The 20,838-nt window shown below is 45.3% G+C and overlaps 2 protein-coding genes across 10 annotated transcripts in view; one reads left to right on the top strand and one right to left on the bottom strand.

Moving 5' to 3' along the window:
- sv2 (synaptic vesicle glycoprotein 2) lies at positions 1-7,280 on the top strand. The gene is made up of 13 exons (XM_086108927.1): positions 1-197; positions 2,435-2,533; positions 3,578-3,739; positions 3,843-4,005; positions 4,182-4,303; positions 4,387-4,550; positions 4,690-4,770; positions 5,055-5,144; positions 5,257-5,345; positions 5,566-5,693; positions 5,968-6,063; positions 6,134-6,293; positions 6,780-7,280. Exons 1-13 carry the CDS (start codon positions 113-115, stop codon positions 6,961-6,963), a joined length of 1,623 nt encoding a protein of 540 aa, XP_085965053.1. The 5' UTR covers positions 1-112; the 3' UTR covers positions 6,964-7,280.
- Positions 7,276-20,838, bottom strand: part of ap3b2 (adaptor related protein complex 3 subunit beta 2) — a 23,711-nt gene continuing 10,148 nt past the window's right edge. For 2 of the 9 annotated variants that reach the window (XM_086108921.1, XM_086108917.1), the window contains exons 11-28: positions 20,734-20,805; positions 20,568-20,630; positions 20,348-20,480; positions 19,955-20,241; positions 19,010-19,196; positions 18,813-18,931; positions 16,067-16,114; positions 14,538-14,652; positions 14,231-14,402; positions 14,011-14,161; positions 13,625-13,703; positions 13,416-13,525; positions 12,515-12,743; positions 11,967-12,051; positions 11,547-11,644; positions 11,273-11,293; positions 10,076-10,214; positions 7,276-8,969 (exon numbers count right to left, since the gene is read on the bottom strand). In XM_086108921.1, coding sequence (XP_085965047.1) covers positions 8,819-8,969; positions 10,076-10,214; positions 11,273-11,293; positions 11,547-11,644; positions 11,967-12,051; positions 12,515-12,743; positions 13,416-13,525; positions 13,625-13,703; positions 14,011-14,161; positions 14,231-14,402; positions 14,538-14,652; positions 16,067-16,114; positions 18,813-18,931; positions 19,010-19,196; positions 19,955-20,241; positions 20,348-20,480; positions 20,568-20,630; positions 20,734-20,805 — 2,259 coding nt within the window. In that variant the 3' untranslated portion in view covers positions 7,276-8,818. Of the gene's footprint in view, positions 8,970-10,075; positions 10,215-11,272; positions 11,294-11,546; positions 11,645-11,966; positions 12,052-12,514; positions 12,744-13,415; positions 13,526-13,624; positions 13,704-14,010; positions 14,162-14,230; positions 14,403-14,537; positions 14,653-16,066; positions 16,115-18,800; positions 18,932-19,009; positions 19,197-19,954; positions 20,242-20,347; positions 20,481-20,567; positions 20,631-20,733; positions 20,806-20,838 lie in introns of all 9 variants that reach the window. The other 7 variants (XM_086108923.1, XM_086108920.1, XM_086108922.1 and 4 more) reach the window with 5 other exon arrangements.

Raw genomic sequence — 20,838 nt, forward strand, 5'->3', positions numbered from 1 at the left:
CAAAGCTAATAGAGCTTCTCACTCAGTCAGCGGACTGGAAAAAAAATGACTCGGGGCAAGGAAAACGCCGCGCAACAGCACTTCTGACCGCGGAAGTTTACCGAGTTCGGCGATGCCTGGTAACACTTCCACCGGTGATCAAGAGACTCTTCTCACTTCAAAACGTCGGTTGACTGACGAGTCGGATTCGGATGAAGGTATTTAAAAAACGTTGCGCCTCTCCTTTATGAAGCAGGAGAGCTGTTCAAAAAAACTATGCCATTTAAATGCTTGTTTTCCCAAACTAAAAATTATCCACTTTTTGGAGCCGAAGCAAGTCATTTCAATGTCCTTTTCTTTTCTTATTTCACACGCAACAGATTTGATCAGCAAGGATTATTTAGGTACCCGATGCATTGTATTTTATTGTCTACATAAAATGACAAAGCTCAGTTGTTGATGTAGTATTATTTGTATTTTTGGCTTAGTACTTTGCAGTGGCGTGTGCCTTAAAACAGTCGCCTAACCCAGTATTCTTCAGAACGTTTTTTTTACCATTTGCAAGTGAAATGTTTTTTTGCATTTCTTAAATATTTGTATTAGCAAAATTGCATCTATTGGTTCATGAATTGTGTTGATGATGGAGTCTAAAATGCTTCGGAGTTACAAATGCAAAATAGTAATAATCACATTAGACTGTGTTGACAAAGTCATTTCAAGTGCTTCGGCGGTCCAAATGCAAAATGGTAATAATCACATTATATTGAATCTCATCGCCCCGCCTCTCCCTTAATTTACGAAGGGAGTACATAATGCAGAAATATCATAACTTGTGCTATAGTTTAGGGTGATATAGTATATTTTAGGGCGGCCCGGTAGTCCAGTGGTTAGCACGTCGACTTCACAGTGCAGAGGTACCGGGTTCGATTCCAGCTCCGGCCTCCCTGTGTGGAGTTTGCATGTTCTCCCCGGGCCTGCGTGGGTTTTCTCCGGGTGCTCCGGTTTCCTCCCACATTCCAAAAACATGCATGTCAGGCTGATTGGACGCTCTAAATTGTCCCTAGGTGTGAGTGTGGGCGTGGATGGTTGTTCGTCTCTGTGTGCCCTGCGATTGGCTGGCGACTGATTCAGGGTGTCCCCCGCCTACTGCCCGGAGATGGCTGGGATAGGCTCCAGCACCCCCCGCGACCCTAGTGAGGATCAAGCGGTTCGGAAAATGGATGGATGGATAGTATATTTTAGGGATAAAAAGTTGGATATTTTCAATTTTAAAAAGCCATTGTAGTTTGAAAATTAAAATTAATGTACAGTATTTGTAAGATTCAGGTCTGCATTTTACAAAATATACAGTTGTTTTTGAGATACAAAGTCAATTTTTTTTTATAAAGGTCATTGTCAAGATATTCTGAGGATAAAATGTTATACTGAGTATTTTGGAATTAAAAGTGGGTGCGTAAACATTTACAGTGTTCCAGAGATTTGGGCGTCACTGCGGACAGCCTTCGACATGAGCCACTGCGGTTATGACCTCAACGCTCCGTCAGAATCCCAAACACTGACGCTTATTCTCACTGTTTCCAGTTGTGTATAATTTGACAAGATCCTCCAGAGTGCTCTTCCTTACGCAAGCGGCAAACAGTTCCTCCAATATCCTTCCTTCACTTCCCCTCGTACAAAAGTAGGACAGTAATCTCTTTAATGTGGAAAATATGCAACTTTTAGTCTTGAAAAACGTCGTTCTCGTGATACTGCAACTGCTATCTTGAAAAAAATACAACTTTATTCTCTTAATGTTGTGTATTTAATTTTAAAAAAAAAAAGATTATTGATTGAACCGCATGACTGTTCATGGCATTTGTCAAAATAATGACCAAAACAAAAACCAACAACTCAATAATATCGGCTTCATTTGATGTTTTGGCAACCATTGCACATACAAGTTGGGCAAAGTACAAAATTATTGATAAATTCACCACTGGTGGATAATGCTAACATTGCCTCAACTTTAGCGGTTTGAAATGCAACAAGATGACCGAGTTCAGCACAAAAGGAGAGCGATCCAACGTCGTATGTGCCTCACGGCATTTTTGACATCGCGTAACTGAGTAAATTGAGAAGGGATATAACGGATCGGTGTCAGAGGCGTGCCAGGTCGATTGGAACTCTTGCGCGCAACACCTTTTGGAGTTGGTGTTTGTTTGAGGTCCTGCTGGACTGATCTCACTGCAGTAACCCTTCGGCTTTTTGGACCGGCCCCGCAAGATGGTTGACGGGAGATGGAACTCCAATCCAAAAAATCGTTTGCATTGTTGGCAGCGACTGCTGCCAAGAAGTATGGGGGGGACGACGACAATGTTCTCATCAACTTTTGTCATACGATGCACCGGAGAAAAAAAGTTGATACATTCGGCAAGGAAAATTAGATGACTTCCAATTCTTTCTTCCTCTCTTTTAGGTGAAACCTTATTTGAGAGGAGGACTTTAATCGTACCGCAAGATGCCGACGAGGGCGCGCGCGCCAGGTTGTCATACGAGGAAGCAGTCGAGGCAGCAGGTAATTCAAAATGGGACGCCATCTCAGAAAGACTGCTTCGCAGCGGAGGTCCGAGTCAAATGTCACCGCCCTTTTCTTGACCGCCACGCCCACGTCGCACTTATTTCATCACAATGTACGGGGAGCACGCCAAGCCAATCGCTGTTTTAATATACGCGGCTTGATTTATTTTGTTGACATGAATGGCTGTGAAAACGTTCACCAAAAAAAAGCCTTGTCTTTAGCATTTCAACTAGTTGAAGTAGGCAGCTTCAACTGCAAACTATCAAAGCATTTTCACTCAAGATGACAGAACTTCATTAGACTTCACTGCCTTCAGGCGCCCCGCAAGGACACAAATATGTCTGTCTGCCGTGTCTGCGGCTTTCACCAAACTGTCAAGCGTGGGCCGGTTATCAAGCGGGCCAAAGCTGTGCGCTGACTTGGACGTGATAGCGGGGGCGGGGGGGAGGTGTTTCGTTATGATAGTGCCTCGGTCCCAAACCCCCGAACCTCCGCTAATCCACTTGGGCTGAACAATTCTAAAAAATAGTCAAATTGCATTTTTTTTTTCTCCTCAGTATTGCGATGCCGATTTAATATGCAAACATTTTTTTTTCCCATTTTTGTCATTTTTTTTTCAGCAAAGCAAGCAATAAATTCAGCTGTATTCCCATATCAGATTTCTTATTCATAAATGTGTTGGTCCCACAGGTTTGGCGTACACGAAAATAAATGGGCAATGAATGAAAGACAGTATATTTCTTAATCTTAGCATTGTTAATGTACTAAAAAAAAAACAACACTTGCAGTCCTTGAAGCGTTCATGACGACAACGCCACAAAATTCCGCCAAATAAGTCTGCCGTGAACATAAATCAGATGACAACAATAACGCAAACAAATCTTTGCCTTTTGTCACGTTGTTTCATTTAAAAAGTTGCGTAATGCGTCCCGAGAAGTGGCAGCCATTTTGTCCAGGCACATTTTCACCGCCATGTCAAAATGGCGGCTGAAGCTTTTTTTTGTGTGTTGTGTGCGTGTGTGTTGTGCTTCCTGTTGCCAGGCTTCGGCTGGTTCCACTGGCTGCTGCTGCTAGTTTGCGGTTGGGCCAACGCCAGCGACGCGGTGGAGATCGTCTGCGTGTCCTTCCTGCTGCCCTCGGCCCGCTGCGACCTCCTGCTCAGCTCCTCCGACATGGGCCTGCTCACCGCCTCCATTTTCCTCGGTCGGTCAAGCTCCCTCGGTCGGACGTTCTTTTGTCAAACGTCTCGGTTTTGGAATTCGATGACGCGAGGCGATGAGTCACACGCCTGCGTCGTCCCCGCCAGGCATGATGGTGGGCGGCTACGTGTGGGGATATTTGGCCGACCGTAGGGGGCGCCGCAACATCTTGGTGGTCTCCCTGTCGGTCAACGGCCTCTTCGGGGCTCTGGCCAGCGCGGCGCCGTGGTTCTGGCTCTTCCTGCTGCTCAGGTTCATCAGCGGCGTCGGGTGAGGACGTTGGAGGCACGACCGCGTCATTGTTTATTCAAAACACGCGAGATGTTTTTCACTCGTGGTTGTTTCGTTGACTGGCAAGCATGTTGCTCACGAAGGCTTGTTTTATGTCAAATTTTGAGTCATTCAAATGGACGCGAGTTTTAGATGCAATTGAACCCTTTCTCCAGGGTTGGCGGCTCCATTCCCGTCATCTTCTCCTACTTCTCCGAATTTATGCCGCGACTGAGGCGAGGCACGATGATCAGCGCTCTGGCCACCTTCTGGATGGCGGGCAACATTCTGGCTGCAGGTGCCAAGACACCGCACAACGACCACTGACATTTTTTGCGACCATCATGTGATGTTGACGCTTGTGTGCGTGCGTGCGCAAAGGCCTGGCCTGGTTGGTGATCCCCAGAACCTGGATGCATTTGTCTGTGGGCCGACTGAACTTCCAGAGCTGGCGAGTGTTCGTGGTGCTCTGCTCCGTCCCGAGCGTCACGTCAGCGGCCATCTTCAGGCTCCTCATGCCCGAGAGCCCCAAGTTCCTCATGGAGGTTAAAAAGTTAATAACCCAAAAAAAAAAAAAATGAAATATCACTCAAGGACATCGATCCTCAAAATGAAGTGAACCGATTCGCCAGTCTTGCACGGATTTGCGGCCCAAAAAAAATCTGTCCTTTTGTGTTTTTGCAGGCCGGCCGAGAGCGAGAGGCCGTCCACGTCTTCCGCCAGATGTTCCGACTGAACATGCTTGGGAAAGGAGCATCTCTCCCTGTAAGTCGACGGCTCTGTGCAAAAAGGCAAAAGCGGCTGCACTTCCGATTTTTCGGTAGTGTTCGTTTTGACTTTGTTTTTTTAAAAAATTGAGTTCGTTTGAATTCGGGGGTTTTTTTTTTGTTTCATTTGGTTTTAGTATTAGTTTTTTTCAATATATAGACTGTCAATTGCAAGACAAAAAGAAATCATGTCAATAAATATTGTACAATAAATGAAACTACCATCCGTTAAGTTTAATACCTTACAGTTGGAATCCTGCGTTTCTACGTTTGATTTTCAAGGAGTTTTCCTTGCACGTGAACATCAAACAAAGAGCGCACGAGACCGAGACTCGACAGCCGTCTGGACAACTCGCTGCTATTCTGAAAAAGGTGACCGAGAAACAAGACTCGACACAAAGTCAATCAAATAAAACCACTCAAACGTTGTTGACGCCTGTTAGGGTGTATAATCGGCGTTTTGCTGTCATCACCACCCAAATAGGCTCTGATGCCGCTCCGGCAGATGTTTGATGGGAACCTCAAATCCAGAAGCGTCGTGCTGCTCATCATTTTCTACTGCATTTCCTTTGGGTAAGACGTCCGGATGGTTGGTCGGCATTGCCGTTGAACTGGGAGTCAAGCTCTGGTTCAGAAATCTTTTAATACACCCGTGGAGCCTAAACGCTGGGTCAGGGGTCATTCCAAAAAGGCCCCGACTCCAGTGGAGCAAATACTCTCGACTAGTAAGTCCAAGTATGGAGGGTATTATTTTAAAAAGACATTGATGACGTGACTTGACCGCTGTGCGCAGCTACTACGGGCTGTGGATGTGGTTCCCCGAGCTTTTTTCCCGAGCGGAGGCCGGCAGCTCACCGTGTGCCAACATGTCCGCCCCGTCCCAACAGCACACCAACAGCTGCTCCCCCGTCAAGACCGTGGGTGCGTAATTGTCCTGTGTTTGACCGCAAAGCACATTTCATACCTGAGCTTTCAGGGCTCATTTTAAATGTATTTATTTATATATGCCAAATACGAGAAATGTAAGACAAATAAAAATTTAACTAAAAGCAAAATTAACAAATCAGCTCTAAAGTCAAATTAAAATTAAGTGAATTTAAAAAAAAAAAAAAAAAAAAAGCTGGTTGGTCCAAAAATAATGTTTAATTTTTCCAAATTGAGAAGTATTCAATCCGGCACGTGTTTTCATCCTCAGTCTACGAGGAGAGCTTCTTGATCGCCGCAGCCAACCTTCCCGGCAACATCTTCACCATCCTGGTGGTGGACAACATTGGGGCGAAGCCGCTGCTCTGTGAGGAAGGCGACGCGCCACAGCGGGTCCTCATATGTCCTGATTTGACATTCATCGTGTGTGTTCTCAGCGGTCAGCCTGCTGGTGTCCAGCCTGAGCGTGTTCCTCATCTATGTGGTGCAGAGCAAAAGCCAAAGTCTGCTGCTGTCCTGCTTGTTCAGCGGCGTGTCCGTCATCGCCTGGAACACTCTGGATGTGGTGGGCACGGAGCTCTACCCCACGCAGCTACGGTACTTTGAGGGAGGCCGCCGTTTTCACTTGAGCGGACGTCTCGATCCGCGACGAAATGAGGCGCGCCACTTCTATTTGAGGAAGACGTTTGGTTGTCTCAAGTAGACGACGCACCGGATGGCTAATTGGGACCGAGCGCCTATTTGAGGGAGGTATTCGGTTGTCTTCAGCGCAGGATGCACCCGAAGGCTAATTGGGGTCTGGTATCTGTTACTGCAGGGTGTTTATTTCTCTTAAGTGGAGGATACATTTGGTGACAAACTGAGATGAGGCCTTTGTTTGAGGGAGTCATTTAGTTGTCTGGAGTGTATGACGCACCCACCAACCAATAAGGATGTAGCGTCTATTTGAGGGCGGCTTTCAGTGTTCTCAAATGAACCATGTGGCTAATTACTAATTGGGTCGCAGCGTTACCTTAAAGGAGATGTATTTATTAAATTATTATTTTTTTGTTGTCATGTGGATGGTCGTTCTCACGGGTGCAGTTCGTCGGCGCTGGGCTTCTTCACGGGTGCGGGCCGAGTAGGGGCCATCATGGGGAACGTGGTCTTCGGCAACATGCTGGACTCGGACTGCGCCGTCCCCATCCTGCTTGTGTCGGTCATGCTGATGTCCGGTGGTGTGTCGGCGCTCTTCCTTCCGCACACCAAACAGATGGAACTTGCCTAACCTGTGTGTGTGTGCGTGTGTGTTATAAAACCGGGACTAAAACTACGGTGTGTGTTATAAAACTACTGCGCGTTGTAGCAAAGTGGCACTTCTTCAATGTTGTCCCATTGAAAAATATAATCAAATATTTACAAAAGTGTGAATGGTGTGCAGAGAGCATCCTGTGAGATACTCTGCTTGTTTTTAGATTGCTCAATCGTGTCAGTACAGTCAAAGAACCTTTTCATTTCTATTTTTTTTATTCTTATTCCCATTTTTATTGTATTTGTGACTATTTTTCAATGCACATTGGAAAATAAAACTTTACCTGCATCGTTTTTTTTTCCTTCATTTATTTATTCATAAATAAACTTCCCAATAGCCAAGCAGCACACACAGAGGTTGTGATGAAAAGTAAACACTCGCACACATCATTTCATTTGAAAACAAACATTGCTTGGGAAAGGATTCAGCAGAATTTCTATCTGCTTTGGTTAAATATCTTTCACATTCACCAGCAGTCAAGAAAATCAAGAACATAGAAGACAAGTGTTGAAATATGATCCAAAGCAGGAAAGTAACAATTGGATGTAAACATTCAGCTTCTCCACTTATTCGCATTTTTGTCACCCATGCATTTGTGTTTTGCTTTGTTTTAAGGACAGGAGGATTATTATTATTTTATTTTTACATGGTAATTATAGTTAGTGTTATTTGTGATTTTCATTATTCATGGTCAGGCATGGTCCCGATTACCTCGCAAAGAGCGGAGGTCCACTCTGAGTCGTAGAAAATCTTTCATTTTTAGTACATACTCTTAAGTACATCAAAAGTTATCATTTCTTTAAAAAAAAAAAAGACTAACATGAATTGAACTTGAGCCTTTTGAGTCAAAACTGTCAGAAAGTATGGCATTTTTTTCCTACTCATTACAGCATACGATCGCTACTCGATTATTTTGATGTTTTTAAAGAACTATTTTACTTAGTTTCACTTTCACACATATCAGAACTACTCAATAATCTCAAGCCAAAATTGTCAGGGGGAAAGTGACATGTCCAGCAGTCTAACTACACTTTGAGGCCCAAAGGGAAAACAACAAATATACAATCAAATGATCATGTAAAGACAGTAATAAATTTAAAAAAAAAGTAAAAATGACAAGATGAGCTTTTTGTTTCCTGCGTACTGTATACTGTATATTTAACACACACATCCTGTACATACCGTAGCAGTGCCGCATGCACGGCGAGCTTTCAAATGTTTATTCCTGGTATATGTTCTGCTTCGACTGCAAGACAATGATTCAAACGGTTATGCCACATTGAAACAAAGACACCTAGATCTTATTTCATCATCTAGGATTTCATAATAAATAACATTTGTGTTAAAAAATAAAAGTATAATTTTAAGAAACTGGCATGGTGTTCCCCTCATTTTGTTGATGAGGCAAGTGCTTATGGAATTTGGTATAAATAAATAAATACAAATTAATTAAATAAATCCACTCAAACTGCATTAACAAAACCCTGAAATATTTAATTTAGGAGAAATCATTTTAAATTCCAAATGAAAAAAAACCCGGCAAACATTGACAAACAACATCTGGTAACCAAATTTTGTTGATGTTACAGTAAAAAAAAAAAATCTCCAATGCTATTGAATCTGGAATTTGGTAGAAACTGAAAGAAAAATGCAAACATTAGTCAAAAAAAATTCCCTCAATATGAAATTTGGTCGAAATAGTTTGAAAAAGAATAATACGCCAAATAAACCGGCAGGACAAGCGGATTTTTTTTTTTTTTTGCTGTCGTGTTGTTCTCGTGAGCAGATGCGATTGTCACAAAGAAAAAAACAAAGGAAATCCCACAAAGATTCACTGCGTGAGAGCCAGCAGCACGTCCTTGACCAGCATGGTGCCGATCACCATCTTCTCGCAGTTGAGAGTCAGCCGGGCGCTGCCGTCCTCCTCGGTGGCCACGGTGACGAGCACCAGGCTGCCGCCGCTCACCGTCCGGCCGGCAAACCTGCGGGCGGGAAGCGCAAGAGTGCAAAGACCCGGCGGAGGACTCAAGTCAAAGCGCCGCACAAGTCAAAAGTGTCAAAGGCAGCAGAGTCAAGGAATTGAGCGGCGATATTTATTGAGCGCTCACACACAAAAAAAAGTCTGTTCACTTCAAGAGTGAACTAAATAAGGAGGTCATAAAATGAAAAGCGAAATACCAATGACAGTCGAACCTCGTTCCAATGTCCCTCAAGGGACATAATGAATCTGTACGCTATAACGGCGGTTCTTTGTAAAATGGGTAGTTTGAAACTAGGTTCCACATATTGGTCTTCAAGGAGGCCGATAACCGATATTTAGAGCCGATACTAATTGGCAGTTAATCAAACAAAATTGCGATTCCGCTTTCCAGTGGTACCTAAACTCACGAAAGTCTCTTCATACGAAATGTTCAAATTGCGAAACGCCTCAAGAGGAAAATATTGCCTTTAGTACGAAAGGTAAAAATACAGAATGGGTTGCGAGTCGCACCTCCGAATTTTCCCGAACGCAACGCACTTACAGCTACGCTGCCATTGGCTGAGAAGGACCTCTATCTTACGTGTCTGTGTGTCGTTAGATAGAAGTGTGTTTATGCAGCGTCCTCGCCATTAATGTGAATCGCCAGAAAAAGTGTTCACCAGTCAGGCTATCGCTCACTTTGCTGACGTTTGCATCGGACATTTTAAAAGTCGACAAAAGCAGACGTCCCTTGCTCAGTTCTTTACAAAACGTCAGTCAAAAGCCACTTCTGAGAGAGAAGATGAACTTAAGAGGCAAAAAAAAACGATGAGGATGCAGTTCAAAGTTAAATGACCATCAATTTTATTCTTTATTCAGTTTTTTTTACATTATGCACAACTCTCACTTATTGGACAATAATCTAATTTGTAACATGTATTTGTTACATATTTTGGTGCTTTAGAAAACATGTATGTCTGAATTTGGCGGGTTTGGAACGGATTAGGGCATTTACATGGAAAACGCATCTCTACTTACAAAAATTTCTCGTTAAGAAATTTCTTCCAGAAACAATTAATTTCGTAAGTAGAGGTACCATTGTATGGTGTTCTTCTTGCCCTCCCTTACCTGCACTCCTTGTCTGAGCCGCAGGGCACTCTGCTGAGGTTGGCGGCGGCCGACACCCTCTGGACGATGGCGTGCTCGTTCCGGCACTTCACATCCAGCGTCAGCTTCTCTGTGATCTCATTCATGCCCATGAGCTGACCTGTTTCGGCACAGGAGCGCCGTGCCGGCTTTATACGTCTAACACCAGACGTCCGCGCAGTGCGAACTAACGATCTTTTGGGGTACTTCCGGCGGTAGAGCCAGTTTTTGTTCGTGTTTTAATTTCAAGTCAATGGTCGAGGATTGGTGCTCTGCCTCCGGAAGTAGCCTCTGGCACTTACGGTTTGCAAACATTGCCAAAGGGGTCTTTCCAATCTAATGAGCAGACAAAGGTGGGGCGGGGGAAGTGAGGGGGGACACAAAGTGGCTGATGTCATTTCCTTCGAGTTGGTGCTGGGGGCGGCAGGTTGGGGGTCCTGTGATGAGCACCCACAAAGTGTTCGCTTCAGCCCCTCATCAGAAGAAGAAGAAGAAGTCGGCTGGACCAAGATAGTCTGTGAGGAAGCGACTTTTCAACATCTGCTGGAACCGACACGCAACGTCATTTGTCCAATTTTTCTGTCTTTACTCAAATTCCGCGTCAGTTTATCATTCATTTCAAATGAAATGAGCAGTAATTGAAATTGATTCTTAAACCCAAAAAGCCCCCCCCCCCCAAAAGTCCAAAATGTTTACTCGTTTTGCATCATTTCATACGGAATTGGTTACATTTATGTATTTTTTTAATAAAGAGAAAAAAATAAACTCCTGTCACAATTTAATGTCAGAAGTAGATTTGTAAAGACAAAATCGTCATGACAAAAGTGGTCCGTTTTCACTCATGACATATGATGCTCACTATTTGGCATTGACATGAAATTGACTAACTCACTCAAAATGTTATTAAAATCCTCACTAACCAACTTATCAATAGCCAAATCAGACACTACGAAAGGAATCTTATGTGATTAACTTTATGTGAGTAACTAATGATGTTAAGCGCAAAAAAAAAAAAGTCTGGGTCCACTCTGATGACAAGCCCCCGCAACTTGCCGCTGATGAGGGGCGGAAGATACACACAGTAGAAACGGTGAAGGGTGTGAGTGGTCTTGGGTGGAGGAATTTTCAGGGGCTTTGGGTGGGGGGTGCAGCAAGGGGAGGACGTGGAAGGCAACTCACCTAGACGCTGCGAGAGCGCCTCTTTTGGGAACGGCACACGGAATTGAGGAGCATGTTGAGCGACACGTTAGTGCAGCGTCACGCTAAAGGTCAATTAATTCGCTGCGGGCTCAAAATCTTTCTTAAAACTTAAACGCCTCCAACCTTTGTTCATGTCTAGCCAGATTGGTTGTTGTCCAAAGTGTGTCACTAAAGGGACGTTTCGACTTTGGAGGTTGGACGCCAGACATTTTCTGGTTCATTTAATGCCAACAGTCATCATGTCATTATTCACCTTGTTCCTTTTTAAACTCGTTCTCGGTCATGAAAACCGGTTTCATCAGCTCTCCGACCGGCGGCTGGATGGACACGAAAAACTTCCTGCTGTGAGTACTGGAAAAAAAAACAAACAAAAAAAAAAAACAGACACCGCGCTCGTAACTTAGATCATCACTCTTATCGCAAATCAATTTTGCCCATTGGAATAAATGGAAATGCTATTAATATGTTTCAGTATCAGTGAAACACCAACATTTTTTTCTTTTTTTTTTAAAAGGAAGAATAGCACTGTACAGAATGGTAATTTATACTTGGGCAATTACACGATTCGGTGAATGTGAGTGAATGTTTGTTACCATTTACTCCTCCCAGAATGACCTGCTCATTGTTTTGCATGTGCACTCCTTGAAAGTAAATCAGGCCCAATTCGTCTTACCACAGCTGGAAGTTTGCCGCTTGTGTGGAGTCGCAGAAGTCGATGCCCATCACAGCGGTGGTCGTCTCACCCGCAGGCAGCAGCTCTGCGGACAGGAAGTGGGAAAACGAGTCAGTAGACAGCAGCGTTGGGAAGTATCCATCCATCCATTCGTTTTCTAATCGGCTTCTCCTCACGAGGGTCGCGGGCACGCTGGAGCCTATCCCGGCTGTCTTCGGACACCCTGAACTGGTTGCCACCCAATCGCAGCGTTGGGAAGTAAATGACAATTTTATACTTCTATTTCATTTGAACTATTTAATATTTTTGTCTCTTTGACGTTCATGCTCTCATTAAAAAAAAACAAAAAACAAAACAACATCAGAAATTACTCACCAGTTACCACCTACTGTATTGGAGTCCTTTTTGTCTCTGAATACTTACTCAAGTCATTACTTTTAACTTTTACTCGAGTCATATTTTTCTAAAGGAGTAGTGCTCTTACTCAAGTAATTTTTTTTTGTCTCATCTTCCCCGCTACCTCGCTCAAATTTTGTGTCTTCACTCACCGATTTCCGGGAAGTCCGTGACCCTCATGCCAGACTGCAGCTTGACGTCCTCCATGTGCAGGTTCTTGGCATCCGTGGCGGCGCTGTTGGCAAAATGCATCTGCACCGCCACCATGTTGGCGTCGGGGCCGAAGGGCTGGCGGCTGAAGCAGTACTCCACCGACAGGCCCTCGCCAGAGATGCGGTGCAGCAGCTCGTAGCACTTCTGCGTGCCCGACGGCGAGATGGCCTGTCGGCAAAAGAATGATCAGACATGAGCCACTGGAACGTTGTCGGACTTGGTACCAAAAGAAAAAAAAATCTACTGTCGTTGACGGCGGACTGTCTCAAGGACCAGGACTTGAAATTAAACAGGAAGTTGGCCATCCATGCATCCATTTTCTGATCGGCTTTATCCTCACAAGAATCGCAGGGGGCGCTGGAGCCTATCCCAGCCGTCTTCGGGCAGTAAGCGGGGGACACCCTAACCGGTTGCCAGCCAATCGCAGGGCACATAGAGAAGAACAACCATCCGCGCTCACACCAACACCTCGGGACAATTTGTTCAATCAGCCTGCCGTGCATGTTTTGGGAATGTGGGAGGAAACCAGAGCACCCGAAGAAAACCCACGCAGGGCACAGGGGGAACGTGCAAACTCCACAGAGGAAGGCCGGAGCTGGAATCGAACCCGGTATCTCAGCACTGTGAGGTCGACGCGCTAACCACTTGTCCACCGGAAGTTGGTTTAAATTTTGAGTGACTTTCCATGACTTTGATGGGCAGCTACTCGTGGACTTGGCCAAATGAGCCCTAATCAGAACTATTGATCCCAAACCAGTGATTCCCAACCACTGTTTTATCTCAACTACACTTTCATTGAGAACAGATGGCATACTAGCCAGGATGAAAGTGTGCCCTTACCGCGGGTGAGAGAACCGAGTCGGACAATGACAAGCCCTCCAGGTCGGTCACGAGACTGCTGGACAGGAAGGAGTTGACGGGCGTGACTTGAGGCGAAGGGGCGGGTTCGACTGAGGAGTGAGAAACAAAGAAATGTCTGTAAAAGTCACATGCGGTTACTCGCACGTAGCTGGGGAACCCCGTTCCAAACAAACAAACCAAAAACTCACAGTCGTCAAGGTCCAGCAAGGACATTTCTTTCTTGGTCTCTTTTATGACGGGCTTGGAGGGAGCTTTTGATTGTACTGCCTGCAAGAAAGCAAAGATTTTGAGGTTACTAGACCAAAGTTGTACCATATTGCCACTTGCTGTCAAAAAATGGCCGCCCACTGACATGACAAAAATCAGGTGAACTTTGCTGCTTAACTCCTATTCCACAAACAGACGATGAATCAGAATGCCGAGTTACGGCGCGTAGAATTAAGGAATTTTAAGAGAGCCATCGGGAGGCATGCTAGGTCACTAATAAGAAGCAATTTCAATTCAAATTTGATGAACCGATGCACATTGGAATATTTCCTTTGATGATCCCAATGATCCAAGATGTGTCGGTTACCTTCTTGTTTTTGACATCCACCTCCGACTCAGAGTCTTCAGATTCAGATTGGCTGCTTTCGGAATCGCTCTCCTCGTCTTCGTCCGTCTCCGACTCTGATTCGCTCTTCTGTTGTTTGCTCTTCCTCTCGTCGCCCTCGCTGCTCTGCTCACTGGTGCAAATTCAAGGCAGAAAATCGGATTTCAGGTATCAAGACACAAAAGCAAAAGTGCAATCTCACCTTTCGCTTCCTTGCGCCAGCTTCTTGAATTCTTTCTTCTTCTTCTTCTTCTTCTTTTTTTTGTCCTGCTCATCCTCCGAGTCGGAAGCGTCTTCGCTTTCTTCGCTCTGGGATCCCGAGCCGCTTTCGGCGCTCGCACTCGCGCTGTCGGAGCCGCTGGAGGAGTAGGACTCTAGGGGGCAGGCAGTCAAAGTCAGTCCAGTGCATCACCTCGCGGATACGACAGGCAAACGAACGGATCTGCCGATTGAGAATGTACAGGCGACATCGATTTGAGGTGATCGTGTTGGCGTCCGCCTGAGCTCACCGCTGTCAGCAGACTCGGTTGGCCCAGACTCGCCCTCAGAATCGGAGTAGAAGGGCTTTTCGACTTTTTTCTCCTTCCTCTTCTCTCGGCTGCTGCACTTGGTCCATTCGGGCACCTGCGGAGCCCAAGAGTGGGAATAAGCGTCAGGCTGGCGCAACAGAAGCCCTCCACCCCCACCAAGACGGAAGCAGCGAGCGACGCGGGCTGACAACGGCAACAGCGGCACGGCCATGGAAGCCTCGGCCTGGGGCGCGATGCAGACAGATGAAGCCAGCCTGCCCCGCCTGTCAAGTCGGGCGACAAAGGTCAACTCGGAGTGTTTGTCAAGATGGATGCAAGCACCAGATGATGGCTTCATGGCTTTCATTTCTTTTCTTTTTTTTAAACCCAAGTAGCAGTTCCATTTAGAGAAGTGATATATTTGGGGAGGGACTCACATCGTATGAGAAAACTACCGTGAGTGTGAGCAATCAGAATTAATGTTAAATTTTCAAAGGTTAAAAAACAAACAAACAAAAACAATTCTCACTTGTTGTCACTTTTTCTTACAAAATCATGGTCTACAATATTTAAAACTAGAATGTGTGTTCAGGAAACATGAAAATATACAAAATGTCTCCCCTCCAAGAACGTTTTCATTTGCTGGCTTTGGAAAAAAAAAAGAAAAAGAAACAATTACTAAAATACGTTCAACTCACTAAACATCAATTGGTTCACTGAGAAATCGAGTGGGCTCACACAGTTTCTTTAGTTTCCAAGTTAAATGCAGGAATGAATAGCGAAAAGACCTAATTTTGAGGCTGGTGGAAACCAGGATTTAGTTCCAAATTTGACATAAAGAAGGCAGCATTGCCTGCACTTGGCTCATTTCCTGATTCCTCAGCATAAAACTCCGCGAATGGAATGAGCTCCTCTGACTGAAGCCAGAGGGCAGCCATCTTACGTTGCCACTGCCAACTGTGCATGTTTTATGCTGGGAGGGGCACGTGAGCATCTCAAAGAAAGAAGCTTGCTCTTTGCATCGCCCATTCAGAGTATATTATCTCAGTAACTTGAACGGTGACTGACAGAGGTTAGATTTACATTACGAAGCAACTTTTGTCCTGATGGCCTTTAGGCTTTCATTTCATTAGTGATGGTTCTGACAACAGGATGCAAACGAATCTTTAAGTAACAGGAAGGGATATACCTTTCCTCATTCCATTCAATCAATATCAATACCAACGTTGGCATTGCCATCATTGATATTTGAGTCAATTTGCTAACCGCTAACAGCCAGCTAAACACACTTGAAGCTTCTTCCAAAGAGTGCCTCTCCAAAAGAATCACTTCTCTAATGGTAGACACTGAGGAAAGAGGATGGGAGGAGGGGGGCGAGGGTGGGCTGTGTTTTGTTTTGAGGTGGGCTGAGAGCTAGAAGCACAGAACAGCGACCACATCAGGCGAAGGCGCAGGGGAAGCGAGGGAAGGATGGTGGAGGGGCATCGAGAAGCCGCTACAATGCTTCGAGAGGGCGCTAACTGACTCACGCTGGTCAACGTTGTGACTCGCTCAAGCAGCGAAAATACCTGGCAGGACTGAGGGTCAAGGGAAAAGGAGAAAAGAAAGATGGGGGATGGAAGTGAGATGGGGGGAGATTTGAGAGAACAAAATTAAAATAATAATTAAAAAAAAAAACATCAGGACGTAAAGCACAGGAACGTTTCTGGATCTAGAGGGGGGAAACCTTGACAACAGTTAAATACGGAGACAAAAATGAAGCACAAATGTCACGCTCGTGGGCCCACCTTACAATAAAAGCAGACATTGGAACCTCGAAAGTTGGGAAAACACACACGAGATGAGATATCGGCAGGGTTGTCCACGGTCCGCCCGAAATCAATGATCGTCTTTGGTGACACGTCGCTAGATTTGACAGATGGAATTGGACCAAGATTGCACTCAACATTTTTTTCTTCCAGTATCCATTTGTTTCTTTTATTTCAGGCGATTTAGACCGTACTGCTGCCGCACATTTATATTCTAAAGATATTGACTCTGGCCCGTGCCCAAAACTTGCAAAGAAAAGTTAAAATGTTGAAAGACGGGGCACAATTTCATTTGATCCAAAATAACAATGAAATCAAAGTTTAATTTATTTGCGGGAACGCATTTTAATTAACGTAAAATAAATAAATGAAATATATCTCTAAATCATTTTTTCAAACTGCATTTGTAATTTTGTTTTAATGAAAAAAAAAAGACAGCTTATTTTGTACTTGTTCAATAGTTACTTTTGACTGCATGTTAATCATTTCCTACGTGTGGCTGGGGTATTAAACGGCCACGGATCGAAGAGGTTTCAATGGAGCCCAAAAAAAAAAAAAAAATCCACACACACACACACCAACAAAATGTAAATTAAATTAAGCAATTGACAAATTAGGTTGAGAAATGAGCCATGAACCACCTCGGATCAAATTGTCCAATATCAAGACGGGGACCTGCAGAGCGCTTGATTCATTCACGTGAATGCGCTGTGTGCGTCTCACATGACAATAAGACCAACGATGTTTGGAAAGGAGACAAGGGGGGAAAGACGTCACAAGCTGGGACAGAAAACTCACATCACTCCACTCGGACGAAACTCCAAAGTCACCTCACAAATGTCATGCAAAACGACATAGGATGCAGAGGAGGAAATATTGAAGGTGGTCTGTCGACTTCCTAACCCTGCGTTTAGATTCAACCGGGACTCTTGTGTGATCTGCACTTCTTGACTTTTGTCTAATATTAATTACAGGTGCACGTGAATACATTTGAAAGTGGTGAAAAGGTTATTTAATACAATAGTTCGTTTGCAAAAACGCATTGAGAAACTTCCAAGCCAAATTAGACCTTGGCTGGATCGCCTATGGGGCTCGGCGTGCTCCTTTGTGTCTTTTGCCAGTTCGTAATTCCGCAATTGAAAGTCCATCATGAGTGAAAAGCGACTAAAAGGAACAAAGCTGTCAAAGGGGGGAAAAAAAGACGGCAAAACAATCAACGCACGCCCACAGCCAGCCAACCTCTCGCCAGTCTCCCAGCAGGCCGATTCTCCCCTCGCCAGTAGTTATGACTTCCTCTATCTGCGGATGAGGTGAGAGAACCTTTTAGGAAGGGTCCTCGCTTTTGGAGAATGTGAGCCCCCCACCCTGCCCCCTTTTCAGAATTTAAAGAAGAGCAGACGACTGCCGTTTTAAGAAAATCTTGAACCAAAAGTGGGGAATGCTTTTCGATGGATTCCCCGCAACCAATCATGGCACAGCGCCGCCCTCCCTCATCTTGAGATCTGCATCACAAGTCGACGACAGGTCAACAGCGGGTCATGGCAGTAGAAATTTATAAAATTGGTTAACAGCAAACATAAAATGAACCAAAACTTGATCACCCCCCTTCAAATCAAAATCAAGAGGGGCCGTGGCGTTCTGTGGATTGCCTCGTGATTTTGACATCAAGAAGTGGCGCTCAAGTTTGGATTTTCGGACAAGTCAGCGTTTATGAGGAACCAATGGCACATGGACAGATCGAGATGGGAAAACTTTACACCAGGGGTGTCAAACTCAGGTCCTGGGGGGCCGCCGTCCTGCATGTTTTCCCAGTCCCTCTGTTGCAACACACCTGCTTCTAAAGATCAGATCATCAGCAAGCTCTGCGGAAGCCTGACATTGAACCTGTTCATTCGAATCAGGTGTGTTGCAACAGGGAGACTTGGAAAACATGCAGGACAGCGGCCCTGCAGGACCTGAGTATGCTTTCCACACAGGTGGACATTATACTGCCACCTAGTGGCTGTCATGCACACCAGCGATAGCAGCAATGTCAATGGGGAGTGAAATAAGAAATCATGAGGGATCAAGGAATTCTGCTCAATGCTATTTTGTTGTCAAAACTGTTGAGGGTATTTTTTTTGGTGGTGGTGGGGGAGGATTTGAACAATATGCCCAACTTTGGAGGATCCAATGTACATGAAAATATGTCGCACGTCAAATGGTGTTTACTTGAAAGAAGTAGGCCATGTACTATTGGCTCAAAAATGGGTGACAAGAAAGCAGGCGGGGGAGCGAGTGAGCTGCTGCAGAGAGCCAATCAAGTCCATAACCGGCAACCTACGAGGTGACGAGGGAGTGAACGGATGAGCGCCACCATTATTATGTTATGTCGTTCGCTCCAAAGCAGGAGCCACACTCGCGCCCATCCTGACTGTGTGTGACTCTGTGTGTTACTGAATGCCACTGCACGCACAGACTCCTTCACCTCCACGTTGCGCACGGAGGGATCTGGGGCGGCTTCCGGCCAGTCGGGCAACTCCTGGTAGCCGCCGGCTTTGGCGTTCAGCAGGTGGGACAGCGAGCCCAGCTGGAAGTGGTCTCGGTCTACACAAGGGGGCGAAAGCGGATGAGGTCCAAATAGAAAGCGTCTTCACCCTTGCTGCTCTTGACCTGCCCCTGTACCTTTAAACGGAGATTCCAGGACAGGCGCAGGCTTGAGGGCCAGGAAGAGTTTCTTGGCGTATTTGCTGAGGGCTCCGCTCTTCTCGGTGGGCACGATGAGCTGGCGGATGAAGCGCGCCCGATCGCGGATGTCGTAGTTCTGGTCGTACTTGGCCAGGTTGAGGACATACTGCGTCAACAGTTTGGTCTGTGGCAGGCAGGCATGAGGTGAAGAGGCTAAATGTCTAGACTGTAATTGTCTATATCAGTGTTATGGAGCCAAGACACATATTTCACATGAGAAAAAAAAAAGGCAAAACAACCAAAAACGTGTCATGAAATGTGGATACACAGGTTAATTATGTGCCTTCTGCGTACCGATACTTGATCATCTTGCAACCAAATATTGTTGATAAATATAGAAAAATATAGACTTTGACTCAAACTTAACACTTTTTTAGAGTAGCAACTTATGACCCACTTTAACATCCAACTGCATATTCTGCCCACGATCCTTTTACCGAAATGTTGTCTGTTGTAATATTTGGTGTCCCAGTCTGAACACCAGGGGGCACTATTTGTAAGAAGTAAAAAGATAAGAGATGAAGAAGTGCGCCTGGTGGATCGAAAACAAGCCATAGAAATATTGATGTGTGGGCTCGTTCCAAAACAAAGTTAGTAAAAAGAAATTCATGATCGTGTCGAGAGAATATCACGTTTTCTAAAAATGTGTGTGGTCTCGATTGCTTTTCTACGAGTGCAGACACAGTATCCAGCATCCCTTCTAATTTTGGGACCAATGAAGTGAAATGCGTGGCACACCTGACGATGTTTTAATGTGCCACGGCACACTGGTTGGGACCCACCGGCCACAATTCATATTTAAACGACACTAAGATTCAAACCACGTAACCTCAGGGACATTCCAGTGTATTCACCTTTTAATCCCTGTGGTAGTTACTGTACCTGTTTGGAGTTGGTGAGGTAGAGCTTGGCGGCCAGGTTGAGTATCTGCAGCTTGACAATGTCCTCCTCGTTGGTGAAGGACTTGGCCATCTTCCTCAGGACATCCGGGGCAATCTTAGGCACGTGCTCGCAGTATTCCCCGATCAGCCACAGGATGCTGGCCCGCGCCATCGGCACCTGGATGTTGTCCGTCAGTTTGGCCATGTGTTTGATGATGTCGCTGTGCTTCTCGGGCTGCATCTGCAGCAGCTTCTTGATCACCACCACCGACTCAGCCACCACCAACTCTGCCGAGGCGAGACACACGTCGATAAGGCGCTACTCGCTGTTGCCGTGGCAACTCGGGCACTTTAGCGTTTACGTGCACGTCGGGGTTCAACGTACTGTACTCACCGTCTCTGTTGGAGAGCAGCTGCACCAGGCCGTTCAGACACGTGTCCCGCACTTCTCCGATGTTGGTGGCGCAGCGGCCGATGGCTTGGATGGTGGCGGCCACAAAGTCTTTATCCACGCTTTTGATGTATGTCTGCCAGGGGCCGAGGGCAAGAAAAACACTCGCGCTTTTTTGTTGTTGTTGATGTTGAGCTTTTCAAATGGGTTAAAAAGTTTGTACCTGAAACTCTCGAAGAATCGTGGAGATGTTTGTCTCATTGGCAAGATTGGTGAGAACCTCCAGCTGCAAAAAAAAAAAAAAAAGAATATAGCAGTTGCGTGGCAAATGCTCGCATACATGAGCAACTTTTGAAGGTTAAAAAAAATATATGAATGCAAAAAATTACCTTCAGGATTTTTATCTGCGTCGGGTCTGTGGAGCGGATGTAGAAACTCTTCAGGTAAGGTTCAAACATCCCCTTCGAGAAAGAACACAGGGAGAGAGATTGCAA

Source organism: Hippocampus guttulatus, chromosome 4, assembly GCF_054856545.1.
Source record: "Hippocampus guttulatus isolate MCC_2025c chromosome 4, RoL_Hgut_1.0, whole genome shotgun sequence".
NCBI lineage: Eukaryota > Metazoa > Chordata > Actinopteri > Syngnathiformes > Syngnathidae > Hippocampus > Hippocampus guttulatus.

Excerpts from the sequence above, each read along its gene's own strand:
- sv2 (XM_086108927.1), top strand. The coding sequence starts at position 113 with ATGCCTGGTAACACTTCCACCGGTGATCAAGAGACTCTTCTCACTTCA. Across the intron at positions 5,346-5,565 it reads TTCTACTGCATTTCCTTTGG|CTACTACGGGCTGTGGATGT; the intron begins GTAAGACGTCCG and ends CGCTGTGCGCAG. Across the intron at positions 6,064-6,133 it reads TGGGGCGAAGCCGCTGCTCT|CGGTCAGCCTGCTGGTGTCC; the intron begins GTGAGGAAGGCG and ends GTGTGTTCTCAG.